Below are 18,520 nucleotides of genomic sequence, written 5' to 3'. Positions count from 1 at the left end.
TAACAATGTAAACTACTTAGACCGATGGCTTGGCTCGCAATTCCCAATTACTGTACAAACCATTATAAAAAAACAAAAAACAAAAAAATAAAAAAACAGCTTTTCTGAACAATTAAAATCACTTAAGCTGGAAGTACAATGTGCATAGAGATGTTGGCAACGTAACTGCTGCCTACACAACCAAAATTTGAGAAGGTAAAAATTGACTTCTCTGGTTAAATCTCTTGAGCTCTGAAACTTTCAAAGGAGCTAGAGGAATGACATAAGTCGTTGAAGCCTCTTCAGTTACTCCTGAATATTCTCAACACCTTTACAACCGTTGTGCATGTTTTCATTCATCCATCCATCAACAAGATTCAGGAAGTATACGAGTATCCTGAGGATGAAATAATCCCCACTGCACTGAAACTATGCAATCTTTCGTCCAACTGACTCCCTTTTAGACTCCTGCTGGGCGAAACTAATGAAGCTCTGATGTTCACTCTACAAGTTCCATTAGTTGGACTTTTGTACCTGCTGTTTAAGACTACTTTCCCTTCTACCTGGAAAACTGTCATGAAATCACTGCTGGAAAACAAAAGCCTCTGGTTCCTTAAGACCTTAATAATTTTCATGCAATCACCCCCCCTACCTTTTCTAGGCTAGTTAACAGAAAAACTAGTTTTCCAGTAGCCTCAACAAGTTGTGGAAGAAAATATTATCCTAAGGCTCCTGTCAAGTTGGGTTTAGACCACAACGGAGAATGGGTGGTTCTCTCTATACTTGATGACACATGCATCCCAGGTAACAAACATTGTATTGAAGCTCAGGTTCCATTACATTTTTTAGCCGACTTGGACACCATCAATCACTTCATCTAGAAAGAATCATTAACCAAATTCAGACTGAGTGGCCTTCTCAAATGGGTTTCACAATTTCTCATTGACCATCAGCAGATCACTTCATCATTACCTTTTCAATTTATATTCTAAGAAATGATACTGAGGAGTCATGTGTGGATCAATTCTGTTCCTGCTGTTCTTTAAACTATACTATGACTTGTGGGAGGTGCTTTCCTTTAGAGATCATTTTTATACGTATAAAATGATCCACAAATTATATTTGGCGGGTCAAATTCAAGCAACCACATGCACTCTGAACAAAACGATAAACGTTTTAATAAGATGCTGGTGGGTAGCTCCACATTTCCTCAAATTAAAACCAAACAAATGCTGCACACCTACAAAGCCCTCCTTCTTCCATCTCCCATTAGGCTGGACCAAATTTGTACAACCTTAACCACCCCCGATTAAGCAGTGTACAACCTAGGCATTCTCCTTGATTCTAATGTACCACTTGAAGCATAAATGACAAAGTATATGGTATGAGCTTTGTCCAAATTAAGAACTTGAGGAGACTGCTTCAGCACACTGAAAACAACTGGCACATACTTGTAACAAATGCTGATGCATTACAGACTACAGCTTCCCCCAAAACACCACTTGCATATTTTAACCAACAATTCTGAAAAGGCTGCACTGGCTGCCAATTCGCTTCAGGAGTTGCTCATAACGCTCTGACCAGTGTTCACAAAATGCTGCATCAATGTCCTTATTTTAGATCCATTAATCCACAAGGCCTTTTGTTTGACAAATTCCTGCTAACATCCCTACAAACTAAAATGATTACTTATGAAAATTCATCCTTCTCCACAGCAGCAAATTAACTGTGGAAAGCTTGTAGCTGCCATCCGATTAGAACCTACTCCATCCAAGTTTAAGAAAGACAGTAAACTCTTGCCCTCCTTGCTTTTAGCTGTTATGTCACTTCTATGGAGCCATGACGTTTTGGGTTAGCCATGCTGTGTTAAAATAAAATAAGCCAACATAATGTATGCATCAGCTTTGGAAATGACAAATTGAATGCTTTTATATCATTTCCCTTCTTTGTGTTACTGGGCTTTTTTGACCATTCCTTAGCTTTCCTTAATCTATCCTCCTGGTCATCACATTTTTTTCTTAATATCTTTCACCTCCTCCGGGACCTTGTCCCTTGGGTTCTTCTAGGGATGTGTCCATTGTTGAAGATGCCCGCTTACTCTGTGTGCTTTTGCATGTCTGTCCTTAGCAGTGTCCATCAAATGTGAAGTCCATTCTTCTCAGAGAGCAGTGATTTGGTCTGTAAACGTGCTGCTCTTTTGGTCTTTTAAGCCTTATAGGCAGGGTATCAGATCTCCCTAAGGGTGGGCAGGGAGGAAAGCAGACGGATAACCAAAAGTGGGTGCGATGTTAAGAAGATTAACACAAGAGGGTCAGCAGAATGTTTGGGGGCAAGCAGACGGACAAAGGAAGGTTGGTGGGACCGGCAGGTGGCATGCACACAGACAACCGAGTGCAGGAGATGAAATCCTGAGATCCTTCACATTGTAAAGTACCACTTTCAGCCGAGATATGGAGTTAGCCCAATATTCCTTGAGCTAGAAGGTGAAAGGCAAGGTGACCTGGGGGTGGGAGTGGATGTGTAAAGGAATATGGTTTCCTATTGCAAAACAGCGATTGAACGACCAGTCTACTAACTGAGGCAAAAATGCCCATGACCAAGATCACACATTGTTAGTAGTGGGAGGACTGTGACATTTAGTCGAAAACATTAGCAATACACCTTCATCCATCTCCATCCTCTGTGCCACCCATTTACCTGCATGTGAAGCATGTGAACATATGGAGCACACTTTCCTTCTCAACTGTCCTTATTTAATCAAGCCTGGAATGGTGTAATGTGACCTTCAAAGAATCTGACCCTGTGACATGAACCTCAGCAACCGGCACATAAGTCTGTGAATGCTCTCACCAGGCATTAAAGACTAGTTGGACGAAATGAAGCACACGTGTCTTGGCCTCAGCAAAACTCTCATTCCAACAGGCGGTGCACCCTGCAGTGATGGGCTGAGGATGGACTGTCAGCTTCCCGACTTGTGTGTTCTGCCCAGCAGCCCACCCCTGGTTCAGTGCGTGCCAGACTGGACACTAAATGGTCATCTTTTTCCCCAGCCCAGAGGTAACAATCAGGTTGGGGAGGACAATTGCCATCTATCAGTGTGAAAATAACATATTTCAGAGAATGAGTTATGTTTATATCTCATGTTACCAAAACCAGCTACCCTGAGCTAATGAAAAGGCCCAGGGCTGGACCTACCTGTGACAAATGTCACAAGCAAAGGGTCTGCTAGAGTGTGAGCAGCAGCATGATTTTTACACCCTTCTCCAAACCTTACCCCGCTCACGAAAACCTAATGCAATTTAGTCACTTCTGCCAATATATAAGAATTAGTTACAAAGTGATGTAAAAATAGCTGCCACAAAACTGCAGATTGCCTGTAAAGAACGATTAAGTGTTTCCACAGGATACTCTATGCACATGGGTAGGAGATGCAACAGGTCATCACCCAATAATGGAAGGCACATCAGGGAGTGAAGGCGAGGCTGCTTTTGACAGATGTAATAGGAGGTAAAAGACAGCATGCGGATGCAATTGTAAAATTGTTCCAAAATGGAACCAAAAAAACAGAGTGAAGTAGCCAGTCGAAAGACACTTGCAAGAAGCCAGTGACTGGAACCTGTACTTGGTCCAAGCTCCATACGAGGCAAGGGCGGCAAAGCAAGAAGGGAAGTGAAGGTGGACGACCTGGAGAAGATGTGCAGGCCAATCAGAAGCACATAAATTAAAGCAATATCAGACTCAGCCAATAGTGAGTTCGGGTAAGTAAGGACGAGCTTTAAGCCCCTTTAAAGATGTTTTTACTCACAAAATATTTTCGCAAGCACACGAGAGTGAGTGCAAAACTTAAAAATATGGACAGTTAAGCTGGAAAACTCTTACATAAGGAAAACAAAGAAGAAGAAAAAAAAAAAAAAGACGTGATAATTACGTGTATTCTCTTTGTGGACTCTACCCAAGAGCAAAACTCCACGGCAACTAACCCACTATCATCTCCTGGGTGTTGGAAAAATACGCAGATTTTATATTATCTTCCATTTTATAAGAAAGCAAAATCTTATCCAGTTATGGGCCATTCTAGATTTGAATAGTTGGAAGGAGTCTACCTATAGGCTTGAATGGGTAGGCTCCTAGAAAAATGTCGGAAGGAACAAAGGGGGAAAAACAACAGGGAATATGATCCGATGTAACAGAGGTGGAATCTGTGGTTTACAAACATGCAAAAACCAGGCTAATCTCCCAAAACTATTGTGCTTCTGACAATTAATGATCAGTTTACAAATGCATACCATATGAGAACTCAAGATCTATTGGTACACTTTACCTCCAAGTGCATTAGGTTTACTCTCTTCGGGGTCCAATCTGAATCTGTTAGCACACTGATTTCAAGTAAGTCTTCCATCAACTACAACTGAAAATCTATCTTCAATTTTAGTAAAGAAAAACCTCCTCTAAAATGCCCTCTCAACATGAAGAGACCTTAAACCAAGAGCAAGTTTTTTTGTATTTTTTTTTTTACTACACAAACCGTGCATACTCAAATTTAGAGAATTATTTCCAGCAGACTGCAATTAAACAGGTCGAAACTACTGCATCTGTTGCATATGTTTCCGCCATTGCAAACCTTGACGTATGCTGAAATCAAGAGTGCCGTTGTTTTGACAAAATTGAGTTATTTGAAGCTAGAGACAAATATTGGTCCAGTCTTGTAATGGGTATAATTCTGAGTAGCGAATACTTCTTTGCTTTTTTTAGTTGCCCCGATCATCATATTAAGACATATTTAACCTACAAACTATGGGTCGCTCAGTGATGTTTCAAATCAGTTTGGAAAGCAGACATAAAAACAAAATCCCAATGTAGATCAGTCATGGTTACCAAGCACACAAAACAATTTTGAAAAATTTAAGTGAGCAACCAGTTTAGTGGGGAAATCCTCTTTTGTTCTTCAAATCTGGCAGGGCTTGATAAAGGCAAAGTCTGACATATGACGAAATAGAAAGCTTCCATACTGCACCTGCAGGAGACAGTCAACTAGCGACTTTACAACATACCATTTTTATGTATTCTTGTTTTCCACAAGTCGCTAGTTATCTGAGCACTCTAAAGACGGCGTGCAATTTTACTATTAACTGACTAATTCGAATGTTGATTAGCTTCCACTTTCTAGAAATAAGGTACAGTGTCTCATGATAATTTTTCAAACAAATATGAATAGAGAAATGTTTCTACTTTTTAATAATTATATATCACATCGAAACTCCTAGTTAAATCTAATCCGTAATAATATAAATGAGAGAGAAAAAACGGCCAGGGTAATTCTGGATGGAGATTTCCAATCAACTAGAACAGACGTACCCAACCTGTGGTCCGGGGACCGATGGGGGTCCGCATAGCCTCCTCAGGGGGGCCGCGAAAGCTCAGAAAATGAAATAACATCAACAGATTAGGTCATCTACCTCTTCGATCTTTAATAGCGATGAGGGAAAACAATTTGCTGTGTTTTTTAACCTGTCATTTGGGCAAGGCAGGTACACAAGATTTATTCCATGTTCTACATAACTGTCCGGTATTAAATGTGGTGAGAAAGCTCTATATGGTGCCAATATTTGTAAATTTATGCTACAACGCCTGACAAATTGTTACAGTGCATAATGAGTCTCCCAAATGAGTTAGTCTGTTTTAAGATTGTTACATTTAACAGTTTTGTTTATGTATGTATTTGTATGTGAGTATTTCTCTTGTATTTATCCTTTTGATATGATTTTATATAAATGTTTACAAACAGAAATTCATACTGTTGATCTCAGTTGAGATCAAAAACCATTTTTAGTAAACTGTGTCTACCCCGTCGAACTTGACTCTGAATACTATTTCAAGACCCATATAAATCGACCAGTAAACAGCAAAGAAACATACTAGAAATAAAACAATCCCTCTTTCTAAAGCATAATGCAGAACAACCACGTCTTCACAGTCGAATTAGAGGCAGATGGTGAAAGCACAGGATAACTATCTCAGGATTCATTTTGCATTTCGACCACACAGAATAATATACAGTGATAGGTAACCAAAAGATGGTGTACCACATTTAAAAGAGATGGGCTTCTATGAGAGGAAGGAGGATAGTAACTGGCTATGAGCTTTTTTTTTTTTTTTTTTTTAAATCACGACACCCAGTGGGTATCAAACCCCCAACCGACAAACTGAATTCCAAAGTTGGAAAACATATCAAACATTTTAAAACTATCAACAAGTAGATAAGCACAAAAACTAGGGTAAGCCAGCACATCACTGCTACAAAAAGAAAAAAGAAATAAGTTTGCATCACAACAGCAGACCTACAAATGCTTGGATTCATGCCATGGAACATTATGGGTCTAATCTTCCACATAAGTACGAAAAAACGTATAATACTGACCGCACCAAATGTGACACTTCGCTCATTCAATATAAGCTTACCCAATACAACTCCATGCCTCAAGATGTTTCCCTATGTTAATTTTACGAGTGGTGTAGTAACAGCAATACATAGAGCCGCTGCTCAAAATGATCAAGGTCTTCAAAGAGAAGGAAAACGTGTGATAGTGAGAAGGAAAACAGGAATAATCATCACCCCACACACATCAAAATACATTTCCCCACTCCTTGCTACAAACAAGAGACAGATGGACGGGAGAATTAACATGGCTGGGAGACCTCTTGGGTTTTATGGACATGCTGGAGCCACCCTCTGCATCAATGCTCAGATGCAGAGGATGGCTACAGCATATCTTGGCACCAGGGTAACTTCCTTTCACTCATTCATCCTGAGCAGCTGAGGAAGAGCTTCCCCCGCAAGAGGCTGTTTTTTCTTTTTTACTCTGAAATGGCACAAACAGCAGGCAGACCTAATTATTGAGAAAGTGGTAGTGAAATGAACCAATTAGCTCATCTCAATTTATTGGTGCTTGGGGGAATATCTCGGCTCCAATAGTACAGATGCTGGTGGGAGAGGTATCCCTGGAAAGGAGAGTCTCCCCCCTTTCCAATGGTGCATGCCTCTAGTCGATCCCTGCTTGGGATTGCTGCAGGAGTGAGATCCCCAAATTGGGGGGGGGAGGGGCTACTAGACACTAGGAACAACTTTTTTTTCTTTTTAAACAGCCCTGGACAAACAAAAAACTGCAGGTATCCCCATTGCCAAATCAGGTCGTTTTTGTGACAGGGAATGTTGCTGTCGCCACATTGCATTTTCAGCCCGTTCATGTTGTGTGCACTAGGCCTACCGACACAAGTGAGGTGCCATTTCTATTGGGAGACTTGGGTGAATGTAGGAAATGTGTGACTCCAGAACTTTCCAGCACAAAAATATGAGGAAAGTGTTTTTCTTCAAAGTGAGGTTTGCACAAGTTTCTGAGCTTGGCTTTCCCATGTGCTGCTTATGCTAGGATTCAAAGTCCACTGCTACCCACAGTGCAAAATAAAAAAAAGGTAAATTTTCAGTGAAAAATTGTGTTGTAGCCACGTGCATTTTGGGGCCTTTACTGTCACAGGCACTAGGCCTACCACAAGTGAGGTACCATTTTTAATGAGGAGACTTAGGGGGGTGGGACTTTGACACAGAATAATAAAACCCTTGGTGTTACCAATTGTATTTTTCTGCATTTGTGCCTTACAAATATAAGCCAGTGTGCAAAAAAGTAGACATTTTGAGAAATGCCCAATGACTCGCATACTAATTAATACGAGTACCGCAAATTCAGGGATTTAGAAATAACCACTGCACTCGACGCTGTATCTGGTACCCTTTTTTTTTTTTGTGACTTATTTCGCTACATGAATTGCTATATACTCGGTACACAACGAAAAACCACTGTGAGATGCAGCTCAGTGGCGGGGTTATTGGAAAATCTACAAACCCTCTATATCTTCACAACCAAAAGGTTTTAGCAGACGTAGCTGTATATTGCCTCTGTAAATTGGCCATTGCAACAAAAGTTACAAATGAAAACATAGTCACAAATTGACATTTTCACCCACTCATCTTCAATTTTGCCTTTTTTATTTCAACATTTACTTTCTATGGGAAAATTTGAGGGATTTATGCAAATTACTCTGTCTAACTTTCAGAAATGGCTTTCTGGGATTACTAAAGGGTTTCACAGTGGTTTTCACCACAAACTGGAAGTAAGTTGAAAGCACAAAAATGAGGACAAGCATTGGCAAAGTGAATAGGTCTCGCCTTTGACAGCTATAGGTTTTGGCAATGTTTTATAGCCTTGCTGCACAGCAGTGAGGATGCTTTCCAGTGTGGCTAAAATTTATTTAAACAAAGCAATGTGATGCAGCCAGGGCTAATGCACTTTTTTTCTTTTTAAAGAAAAAAGTGCATTAGCGCTGGATGCATCGTAGTCCTTTTCTTATTATTATTTTTAGCCATGCTGCACAGCAGCCACATGGCTATACAGCAGGGCTACAAGTCAATGCCAAAGTCGGCAGTGCCCATGCTATACAGCATGAACAAAAAGCAGTGGCAGTGCCAATAGTCGCAAAAGATGACACCTCTTGGCTTTGGCTATGCTTTTTAGGTCTCCAACAACACCCATGTGATTCTGAGCAAATCAGATAGTTTTCCCATCTATGAAAAAACATATGACACTTGGCAAACAAAATATATAGCATTAAGAAAGCAATAGTGCCCATAATCTTAGTGAAAACATATTTGGAAGCGTCTAAAAACCTGTTGTCACTATAGAGGCAGATTAAAATATGTTTGACAACAATATACTAAGAGAAAAGGGCTTCCTTTGAAGTGTGTGTGGCATAGTAAAACATGGCTACAGGAGGCTCAACAAGGAGAACAGGGAAGAATTAAAAATAAAAGAAGTACCTTAATCACAGCACAATCAACAGAAGCACAGCAATCGGGCTGAAGCAATCAGTACTTGGTCCATGCTCCAGCCATAAGAAGAAGAAGTCAACCCAGCAAGGGTGGGCCAATTAGAAGGCAGCAAATAAGAGTGACAATGAAGCTAAGGAAAGTTAAGCAACGGGCAGGCTGCAAGCCCCTCGTTGCAGGCAATCACTCTCCACTAGCAAGAGTGCGTGGGCTGTTGCAGGAGTAACCTAAAAATGGGGTACCTTGTTGAAACAAATTCCCAAACTGTGCTTACAAGAACAATGAAAAGGTATTTTGATTCAGCTACGCCTGTTTCTGAAAGCTAGGGAGGTGATGAGTACTTTTTCCTATTTTTTTTCTGAGATTTTGCTATATTTTAGCTATTTCCCCCACTCCTCACCAGTGGAATCCACAATTCCTTCAGAATTCCCAGGATGTTGGGAAAAAGGGATGCAAATTTGGCATGGATAACTTATATGGAAAAAAAGTTATGGAGGCCTAAGCATAAACTATAACAAATAGCTAAAAAGCAGACGTTGGCAGAGTTTTTAATTTGGCCGGCAGAATTTAAGTCATTTAGTGATCCGGTATTACTCTTGCAATGCAGAATTACTAGTGAAATCCGCTGTACTGATGGCAGAATGAAATCAGCACTGTAATGGTACTAAAACAGGACTGTGAGTTAGCAGTCTCTTTATTTTTAGGTCGAGTGCAAGCACTTTGACCTGTTGTAAGTATTGTGGGCTTGTAACCAAGCTCATGTAATGCCCATCACTTTCACTTGTTTATGGGCTTGCCTTCTTAAAAATCACTTGATGTCATTGGTAAATGCTTTATGTTCGTCCCGCCTTGAGGCTGTTTTTGTCACACCTGGCAGACTGCCCCTGTTGAATGGATGAATGCACAATTGCCGTAATACTTCAGCTAGGGCAAACCATTTCTTTTGTCTCTCCCTTTCATGCTGAATGACGGCCATAGTGTGAACAATGCGAACAAGCACAACAGCGTGAACTCGATCGGCAGTATTGGAGCGCTGGTCATATTGTTCACAATTACCTAATCAGAGTCATTTCTTGTGGCTCTCCCATTAAAATACCTGAAATGGTAAATGCTTTACGTAAAACAAATCCTCAAACAGAAATCCTCAAAAAATCTACTCGACCACTCGCTATGGCAAGTTTAATTCTATGAAGTCGAGCTATTTTCAGATTCCACTCGACCCTTCTGGCAGTGGACAAAGAACAGGTGCCCTGTTCAGTCAGAAACTGAATTAGCAATTAAGACGCTTTATTCTTGTCACATTTGTTCTGTTCAGAGAAAGGGGTCAAAAGTCAGTTTGTCTTCTTGCAATGAAAATACTTTTCCTTGTGACTGCAGAGTTCCAGGATTTTCAAGGTGGTATCAGGTTTATCGTAACACACAACATTTATATAACTAAGTCAACTTTACAAACATTTCAAAATATATTTCAATAGCTGTGAAAGACCATATTTTCTACTTCTGTGTTATGAAAAAAAGTCAGAACACTGTACTTGGAGATGTGCAAATAATAAATGTTTTCTGAAACCCAACTTTCACACATTATTTTAATACACTATACAGTTTCATCAGTAAAGCTGCAAGTTAGTAGGAAGGTTTTTGGACATTTCTTGGAAATTTACTGTCTGTAAATGACAGTACGCTACCACATCATACGTTAATAATATATTTATTAAAAGTGAGTGTTTAAACAATCTGAGAAACACTCCTGCCTCGATGGCAAAGCTATTAGTAAACTAAGAGGCAAGTCATGTATGGATCATGTGTACCATATATGTGGGCTAGACTTATTATACATGAACCAAACGTTTAGTGTATTTAATCAAAAGAGGATTTATTTATTTTTTTACAGCAGAAATGCTGAACTCACATATTTGAAGGTGCACCCATATGTGAGAATGAAGAAATAGGGGACCGTAAAATACAATATTTGCCTAGTATCACACAATTTGAGACTGGTTTCCGGGTCAACACCATTACAGTTAGGTCGAGAAGATTATTCAAGTTACTCGCCCTGCAGGTCTAGTAACATTTTTATGATTTTTTGAGGCCTGCTCAAAGTGAAAGCGGCTCTTCCGCCACATTGGGTGAGCTGATTCAACAATATTCACTGTACTCTGGAAAACCCAACCCATAATGCTTAGCAGGGCATTACTTTTACAAAACGTTTCTGCTCATAACTCAGCCTGTGGTGGTCCTAGGACAATGGGATCACCAACAAAACGTTCACTGCAACATGCTCTGTCTACGTTATCTTTGGATCCCCAACACTAGGATATTGGGGACCTAAAAATAACCCTTCCCATCAGTCAGTGTCTGTTGAAGCTCTCTCGTGGCTAGAAACTTCTTTTACAGCTGGGAGTTCCTTGCGTTTTAAGGGCCTCGTTTGTAATACCATTGTTATAGACCTGCAACCACTGAATATATGTGATGCACTATGCCCTTTATGGGCTAAATATATGGTTACACTGCATTATTCATTGCCATTTTCTTTTTGTGTGATATGCACTCTAGGGGCTAACTATATAATTTCATGACCATGTTTCTTACAAATGCTATTTTCATTGTGGTGTCCTCTAGGAGCTGTACAGTCATATCAACCGATTAAAATATTTGTGGCACAGAAACTCACCCCATAATGCTTTGCAGGGCTTTACATTTACAAAACCTTTTTTGCTCATAACACAGACTGTGGTGGTCCTAGGACAATGGGACCACCTTCAAAAACACTCATCATTTCTGGGCACGCATACTAGGTTAGCCGGGACCCTAAAATAACTCATCCAACAAGTCAGTATCTTAAGCTTTCTCATGGCTACAACTTTTTTTTTTGGTTTACATCTGGGAGAAGTTTTATTTTAAAGACCTGGTTTGTAATAATATTGCAGTAGGCCTGCTAGCCCTAAGAATGTACTCTAGAGGCTAAGTATATGGTTACACTGCATTACCTTCTCCTGTGTTTTTTTCATGGGGTTATCCCCTCTAGGGGCTAACAACATGGTTACATGACCATGTTTCTAACAAATTATTTATTTGTTATGGTGCCCTCTAGGGGCGTTTTCAGCATTACAGTCTAATGCCAAGTGTATTTCTGATAAAGGTTTATATGATAATTGTATACGTCTTAATAATCTACCCTTATTACAATTATGAACATTATTCAGGCCAACATAACATCCTTATTGCACTATGACTGTTTAACACTCTGGATAGTTTTGGGTGACCCTTCTAGTTTATTTGTCCTATGTGGCTGTCTTGTATATTTTTGGGGGGAATTGTGTTAGCCAGTCAGCAACTCTGATGGTAAGGTGGTGAAAGTGATAGTCTATTGGAATTAGCATTGAATATTTAAATTAAGATGCTAAATGGCAACATTTTCATTTTTTAATGCAGACAGAGACATAAGGTAAATGGAAGTGCTTTAGTTATATGTAGGGCCACTGGAATTATATGGCAGGAAAAGATGAAATTATGAGGCAGAGTTGACCATTTTATGTGGCAGGAAATGTCCAGTTATGAATTTAGAATGCCAATAGCTCTAACTCAAGCAAATGTGAGACCTATTGCATTTCAAATGCTGGTTAAAAACTACTGAAGATTAAACAATCTTGTTGTCAGGCTGCCAAGGGTTTTCCTTTGGTTTTCAATGTTCAGTCATGTTGGAGATCTTTGGAAGTACTTAAGAGAGCACAACACACATGTACTCTCCAGGAGTGCTAAATGAAAAAGAAAAAACTAGTTCTCTGAATGTAAGCAGTGGAAGGATGCAAGCCATCCAATCAAAAGTTTGGAAAAGTAGCTGTGTTCCAAGGGACGGACAAATGTGAAGAGAAAGGAAAGCAATTGAATAAGAAGCAAACACATGAAACATACAAGTAAGCAAACCTATGGTAAGCAATAGGCGGTAATAATAATAATAATAATAATAATAATAATAATAATACAAAAAAAGAAAGAAAAAAAAAAACTCTCAAAATATAGATACGGTCCAAAATTGATCTACGACAAAGACCTATCTGTAGGCAAGACCTAAAAGCTAAACTTCCAATTTAAGAAGTAGTCTAAAACTCACAGCAACATCAAACATAGCGGTTTCTTCACTAAAGTACACATTCCACTTTCGTTTACACACATTGTTGAGAGTCAGATATTAACATCACTAACACAGGGCTCTCCAACCTTTTCTATAGTGAACGCTTTTTCTGATCAATGATAATAGGCCAGAGTTACCATATATATATATATATATATATATATATATATATATATACATATATATACATACATACACACATATACATACATACACTTTCTCACAATGCTGTGGTTGTCAACATTCTGACTACCTAGATATATTATGATAGCACATCGACCACCCCAAAACATAAGACAGAGTTACCAACAGCAATGTTGGGGGAAAACGTTATCAATATAAAACGCCTCCACACAACTAATGAAATACCAGTCACAGCAACAAGTGCCCACTGGCTCAAAAGAAATACTTACAGCTATAAATCTCCCAAACACACATGCATTATCAAAGAACAACTTTAAATTAAAATATGTTTTGGACTTTCATTCATTTTTCCCCCCCAAACATCACCCTACCACTCTCTCAAATTACACAATTTTATATCAAATATCCCCTAATCATTATAAATAAAAATAATCCAAGAACATGTTGCGTTTTTCACACACTTGATGACTGTTAGAGCTGGGCTTGCAAAGTCACAAATCTCCATGTGACTTTGTGAATAGAGAGGAGACAGGTGATTATATTTCAAGTCCTGCAGGTTATCCCAGTGTGCAGTCTGGAGATGCACGCCGCCGCCTTCTGCGGTGTGGCTAGACCCTCTGAATTACATACTGTGCTGCACCACAGGGAGCTACTTCCAGGGTCCTGTTGAGTTACTAGTAGCTCCTGAGCTACACGCTGGAGACCCCTGCTTTAACAGATAACTTAAAGTAGATTCTTCCACACCTTCATTTTATCAGTCCACAATTCAATCTAGTAGTAAAAAGTGATGAAGTACTTACTGCTGTTGAGATCAATCAGGAAGACTCTCTTAAGGTGCTTGTGGTATACCAGGGCAGAGTGGACTCTAGAGCAGGACTGGTGATCAGTGGTGAAATCACACATATCTGGGTTTCTCCCAAACAGATAATATTTCTTCTCATCAATGATCAGCTTCTGGAAGAAGGAGAGTAGAAAAAAAAACATTTTATACAACTCCACCGAACCATGTGATTCCTTTTCCAAAAAAAGGCAACTGGACCACAGAGCTCTTTCCATGCACTGTAATATATCCAAAACATAAAAGACAAATTCTCTGACTTAAAGCCCAGTGACCAGTCAAGATCATTCATCTAGGGAGTTTATAATCCTCTTCAGAAGGAAGCTCTTGGCTTAAGCCCAGTATTTACAATGTGCATTTCATCCTACATGCATTTATCTTCACACAACGTTGTTGGTTAAAAACCGGGAGGTTTTTTTCTGCAAGAAATCCCAACAGGGTTATTACTAGTGAGATTAAAAATAGGAAAATGGAGACCCTCTTTAGAATAACCTTGTGTATTGAAAAATAAATTACCTAGATAATGGTGTATCCTGCACATACTGTCATAAAAACAATATTTTTCTCAATATACTAATTTTATATTGAAAATATTCTGTACAAATGGGTAGTAAGTGACAAACAAAGTAATCAGTCACACATACACCAACAAACTTACACGCACCTTCAGTAGATGTTAAACAAAACCTTCAAATATAAATAATTTACTTTTAATGCTAAAGTTATAAGAAAGTAATGGTGCACTGGCCTCACTGAAGTATGGAAACAAGCAGCATGCATGATGAATGACTAGAAATCACCCTTTTACGTCAAGTAGGTCAAGTGACTGGACAAAATATCTGGATATTGAGGTTGGTGTGTTCCATTGTGTGCTGCAACACAGGAGACTACCACCAAAATAAAGCTGCACTTCAAATTGGCTATGGAGAAAGTACAGGCTAGTAGCAGCGATTCTTCTGGTCCTCTGGATAACAGAATACTTACCTGATAAAAATTGAAGGTGCTGTTGAGCTGCAGAACATTCAGAGGATAGATACGTGTTGAGCCTGCAAAGACTGTATCCAGGGTCAACTTGTCTCAAGCAGCTATCTTAGGGACAGAAATCCCACAAGAAAAATTGTTCCACTAAAGGTAGTGACTATTACCCAGGATATAGGGTGGCTAATGTGCCTACATATCAAGTTATAAGGTAACTGCTGGTTTGTGGCAGGTGATGGGGATTTAAGGGATTCAGACTTTTTCTACCTTCACTTAGGGGAAGGATGTTTATAGGCCGCCGTTCATACTTTCCTTCTGCGTACTGTACTGAAAGTTTTGTGGTTAGCTGTTCCAAACTATATTTACCAACATGCAACTGCAAAACTCAGGATGACACAGAAAGGCAGGAAAATGTGTTTCCTGTTGAATGGTGAAAATTTTAAAAAGGTGAAAAAAGGGTGCACAATAGTTTGCTTTGGTACGCGACAGTGCTCCCAGACTTGAGCAAATACCAGCCCTCTGGAAGACAGATTTTTATATATTTACCGTCTCCAAAAAGCAAAATTCAGCCAACCTATCACAGAGAGCTTATATACCACAGCCAGTGGCTTAGGTGCTGCCATTCCACCTAGAGCTGGAAAATAGCCCCTTTCTTAGAAAATAGCCCCTAGGCTCTGGAGAGATCCTTACACAGTGGCTTACTTGAACAGTTGTACTGCCTGCTTAGAAAAGTGCAGAGCTGAAATGACTGTAGTCAGCAAGGGCTGTTCAGCCACCTGTATAAAACAGGGTACTTAGATCACAACTAGCCAGAATGCAACACTGCAACACCTAGGTCTCACAGACTACAAAAAATGGCTTACACAACTTTAATGCAGGAAACTTGGGCTGTTAGAACTTCCATGAAGCTTGTACACCCACCTAAATACCTGCACCTGAGAGACAAAATTGAGTACCCAGGTTCTAGACCTATTCGAATTAAGATTTAGGCCTTCATATTTTTGGACATATTTGCTCTTCAAATTATAGTTGGACCATCACCATACCTCCAAGTGGCAAGTTGGGAATAACTGGGACCCTGCGCCAGTGTGTGCCTCCAGTCCCCTGGGTGCACCAGCTAACCAGAAAGTTCGACTACACCCACGTTTTGGGGAATACTTTTATGGACCTTGGTCCTTGACTAACAATTAAACCTTTTAAAACATTGAGTTGGGTTCTTATCTGGTACTGACCCAGAAATGTGCCCAGACGTCCAGTGACACTGACACAGGTGCAAGTTCTCAGAACTGGAGTATTTTATGGTGTTTAACCCCTTCGCTGGCAGCCTTTTTCCCCCTCAGGAGCAAGGCCTTTTTTTGGCTATTTTGGCCAGTTCGCGCTGAGGTCCTCATAACTTTGTCTACATAAGCTACACAAGCTAAATTTGTATCCTTTTTTTCCAACATCCTAGGGATTCTACAGGTGCCCCGAGTTTGTGGGTTCCCCTGAAGGAGACCAAAAAAAGTAGCCAAAATACAACGAATTTCTTTCTTTCTTTTTTTCAATTTGTTTTTCAAAAAAGGGCTGCAGAAGAAGGCTTGTGGTTTTTTCCCCTTAAATCTGGAATTAACAAAAGGTTTGCGGTGCTAAAATCACCATCTTCCCATCTTTCAGGAACAGGCAGACTTGAATCAGAAAACCACATTTTTCAACACAATTTTGGCATTTTACAGGGACATACCTCATTTTTATAATTTTTTTGCTTTTAGCCTCCTTCCAGTTAGTGACCGAAATGGGTGTGAAACCAATGCTGTATCCCAGAAAGATAAACATTTCAGAAAAGTAGACAATTCTGAATTCACCAAGGGGTCATTTGTGCAGATACTACAAGGTTTTCCTACAGAAAACAACAGCTAAGATAAAAACAAAAATTGAAATTGAGGTAAAAAAAAAACCAGCAATTTCTCTCCACATTTTACTCTAACTTTTTCCTGCAATGTCAGATTTTTTAAAGCAATATACAGTTACGTCTGCTGGACTCTTCTGGTTGCGTGGATATATAGGGGTTGTGGGTTCATCAAGAACCCTAGGTACTCAGAGCCAATAAATGAGCTGCACCTTGCAATGGGTTTTCATTGTATACCGGCTATACAGCAATTCATTTGCTGAAATATAAAAGGGTAAAAAATAGGTATAAAGAAATCTTTGTATTTCCAAAATGGGCACAAGATAAGGTGTTTAGAAGCAGCGGTTATTTGCCCATCTCTGAATTCCGGGGTCCCCATACTAGCATGTGAATTACAGTGCAATTCTCACAGACTATTTTTTTTCTTAATTATTATTTTTATTTATTTTTTACACACTGTCTTACATTTAGAAGGCAAAAATGTAGAGAAAGAAAAGGGGCAATAACACTTGTTCTTCTATTCTGTGTTCCCCCAAGTCTCTCGATAAAAATGGTACTTCACTTGCATGGGTAGGCCTAGTGCCTGCGACAGGAAATGCCCCAAAACACAACGTGGACACATCACATTTTCCCCAAAGAAAACAGAGCTGTTTTTTGCAAAACGCCTAGCTGTGGATTTTAGCCTCTAGCTCAGCCGACACCTAGGGAAACCTACCAAACCTTTCCTTTTTTCTTTTTTTAAACTAGGCACCAAGGGGAATCCAAGATTGCCTAAGGGGTCACTCCCCTTGCGTGAAATTGTCGCAAAAAAAAAAAAAATCCCTAGTGCCTAGTGGTAATTGCCCCCTTGGGACCAGAAATGGCCTAAAACAGTGGTTCCCAACCTTTTGACTTCTGTGGACCCCCACTTTATGATTACTGGAACCCTGAGACCCCCGACTGACTAATTATTGGAGTCCGGGAAGACCCCTCCCATCCTCCCCCCAACTAAGTCATTACTGTAAACTGGGAACCTAATCTGTTAAGAGTGTTTAATTTTCTAAGCTGTCACAGACCCCCAAAGGAGGCTTCGCGGACCCCCAGGGTTCCCCGGACCAAAGGTTGGGAACCACTGGCCTAAAATAAATTTACACCCCGCCCAACCCCACCCCTGCCCAGGAGAAGACCCTCGCCTAAGGGGTTGCTCCCCTTGCATGAAACTGACGCAACAAAAAAAATCCCTGGTGTATAGTTGTTTCTGCCCCACTTGGGGGCAGATATGGCCTAAAACAAATTTGCCCCCCAGGAGAGCAGTCCTTGTCTAAGGGGTCGCTCCCCACATCTAAAAAAAAAAAAAATAAATAAATAAAAAAAAAAAAAATAAAAAAAAATGAATATATATAGTCTGACGTGTCTAGCAGTTTCTGCCCCACCGGGGGCAGAAATTGCCGTAAAATAGTTTTAGGACCTCTTCTTTAGACTGTATTTTTTCAGTTGAAGCCTTGAAATGGTTTTAACCATGGAAAGGGAAGGGTGAATACACCCCTGAGCAATAACTTACTTTAACTGGTTTTCAGTTAATATACTGACTTTTCGCTTTTGTTTTTGTGGCAGTTTACATTTCAAAGGCATGCTTTGCTTTACAAATCAACATAGAACATTTCATACAGATCTGTGCAGGTGATAGACTTATGATGTGCAACAACA

The 18,520-nt window shown here is 39.8% G+C and overlaps 1 protein-coding gene across 2 annotated transcripts in view; it reads right to left on the bottom strand.

Annotated features, from left to right (window-relative positions):
• The window catches only part of PPP1R8 (protein phosphatase 1 regulatory subunit 8), a 162,417-nt gene that overhangs the window by 57,745 nt on the left and 86,152 nt on the right, over positions 1-18,520 (bottom strand). For both annotated transcript variants that reach the window (XM_069225105.1, XM_069225104.1), the window contains one exon: positions 13,934-14,087. In XM_069225105.1, the coding sequence (XP_069081206.1) occupies positions 13,934-14,087 (154 nt within the window). The remainder of the gene's footprint in view (positions 1-13,933; positions 14,088-18,520) is intronic.

Source organism: Pleurodeles waltl, chromosome 3_1 (genome assembly GCF_031143425.1).
Source record: "Pleurodeles waltl isolate 20211129_DDA chromosome 3_1, aPleWal1.hap1.20221129, whole genome shotgun sequence".
Lineage (NCBI taxonomy): Eukaryota > Metazoa > Chordata > Amphibia > Caudata > Salamandridae > Pleurodeles > Pleurodeles waltl.
This window is presented reverse-complemented; position numbering and strand designations above follow the sequence as displayed.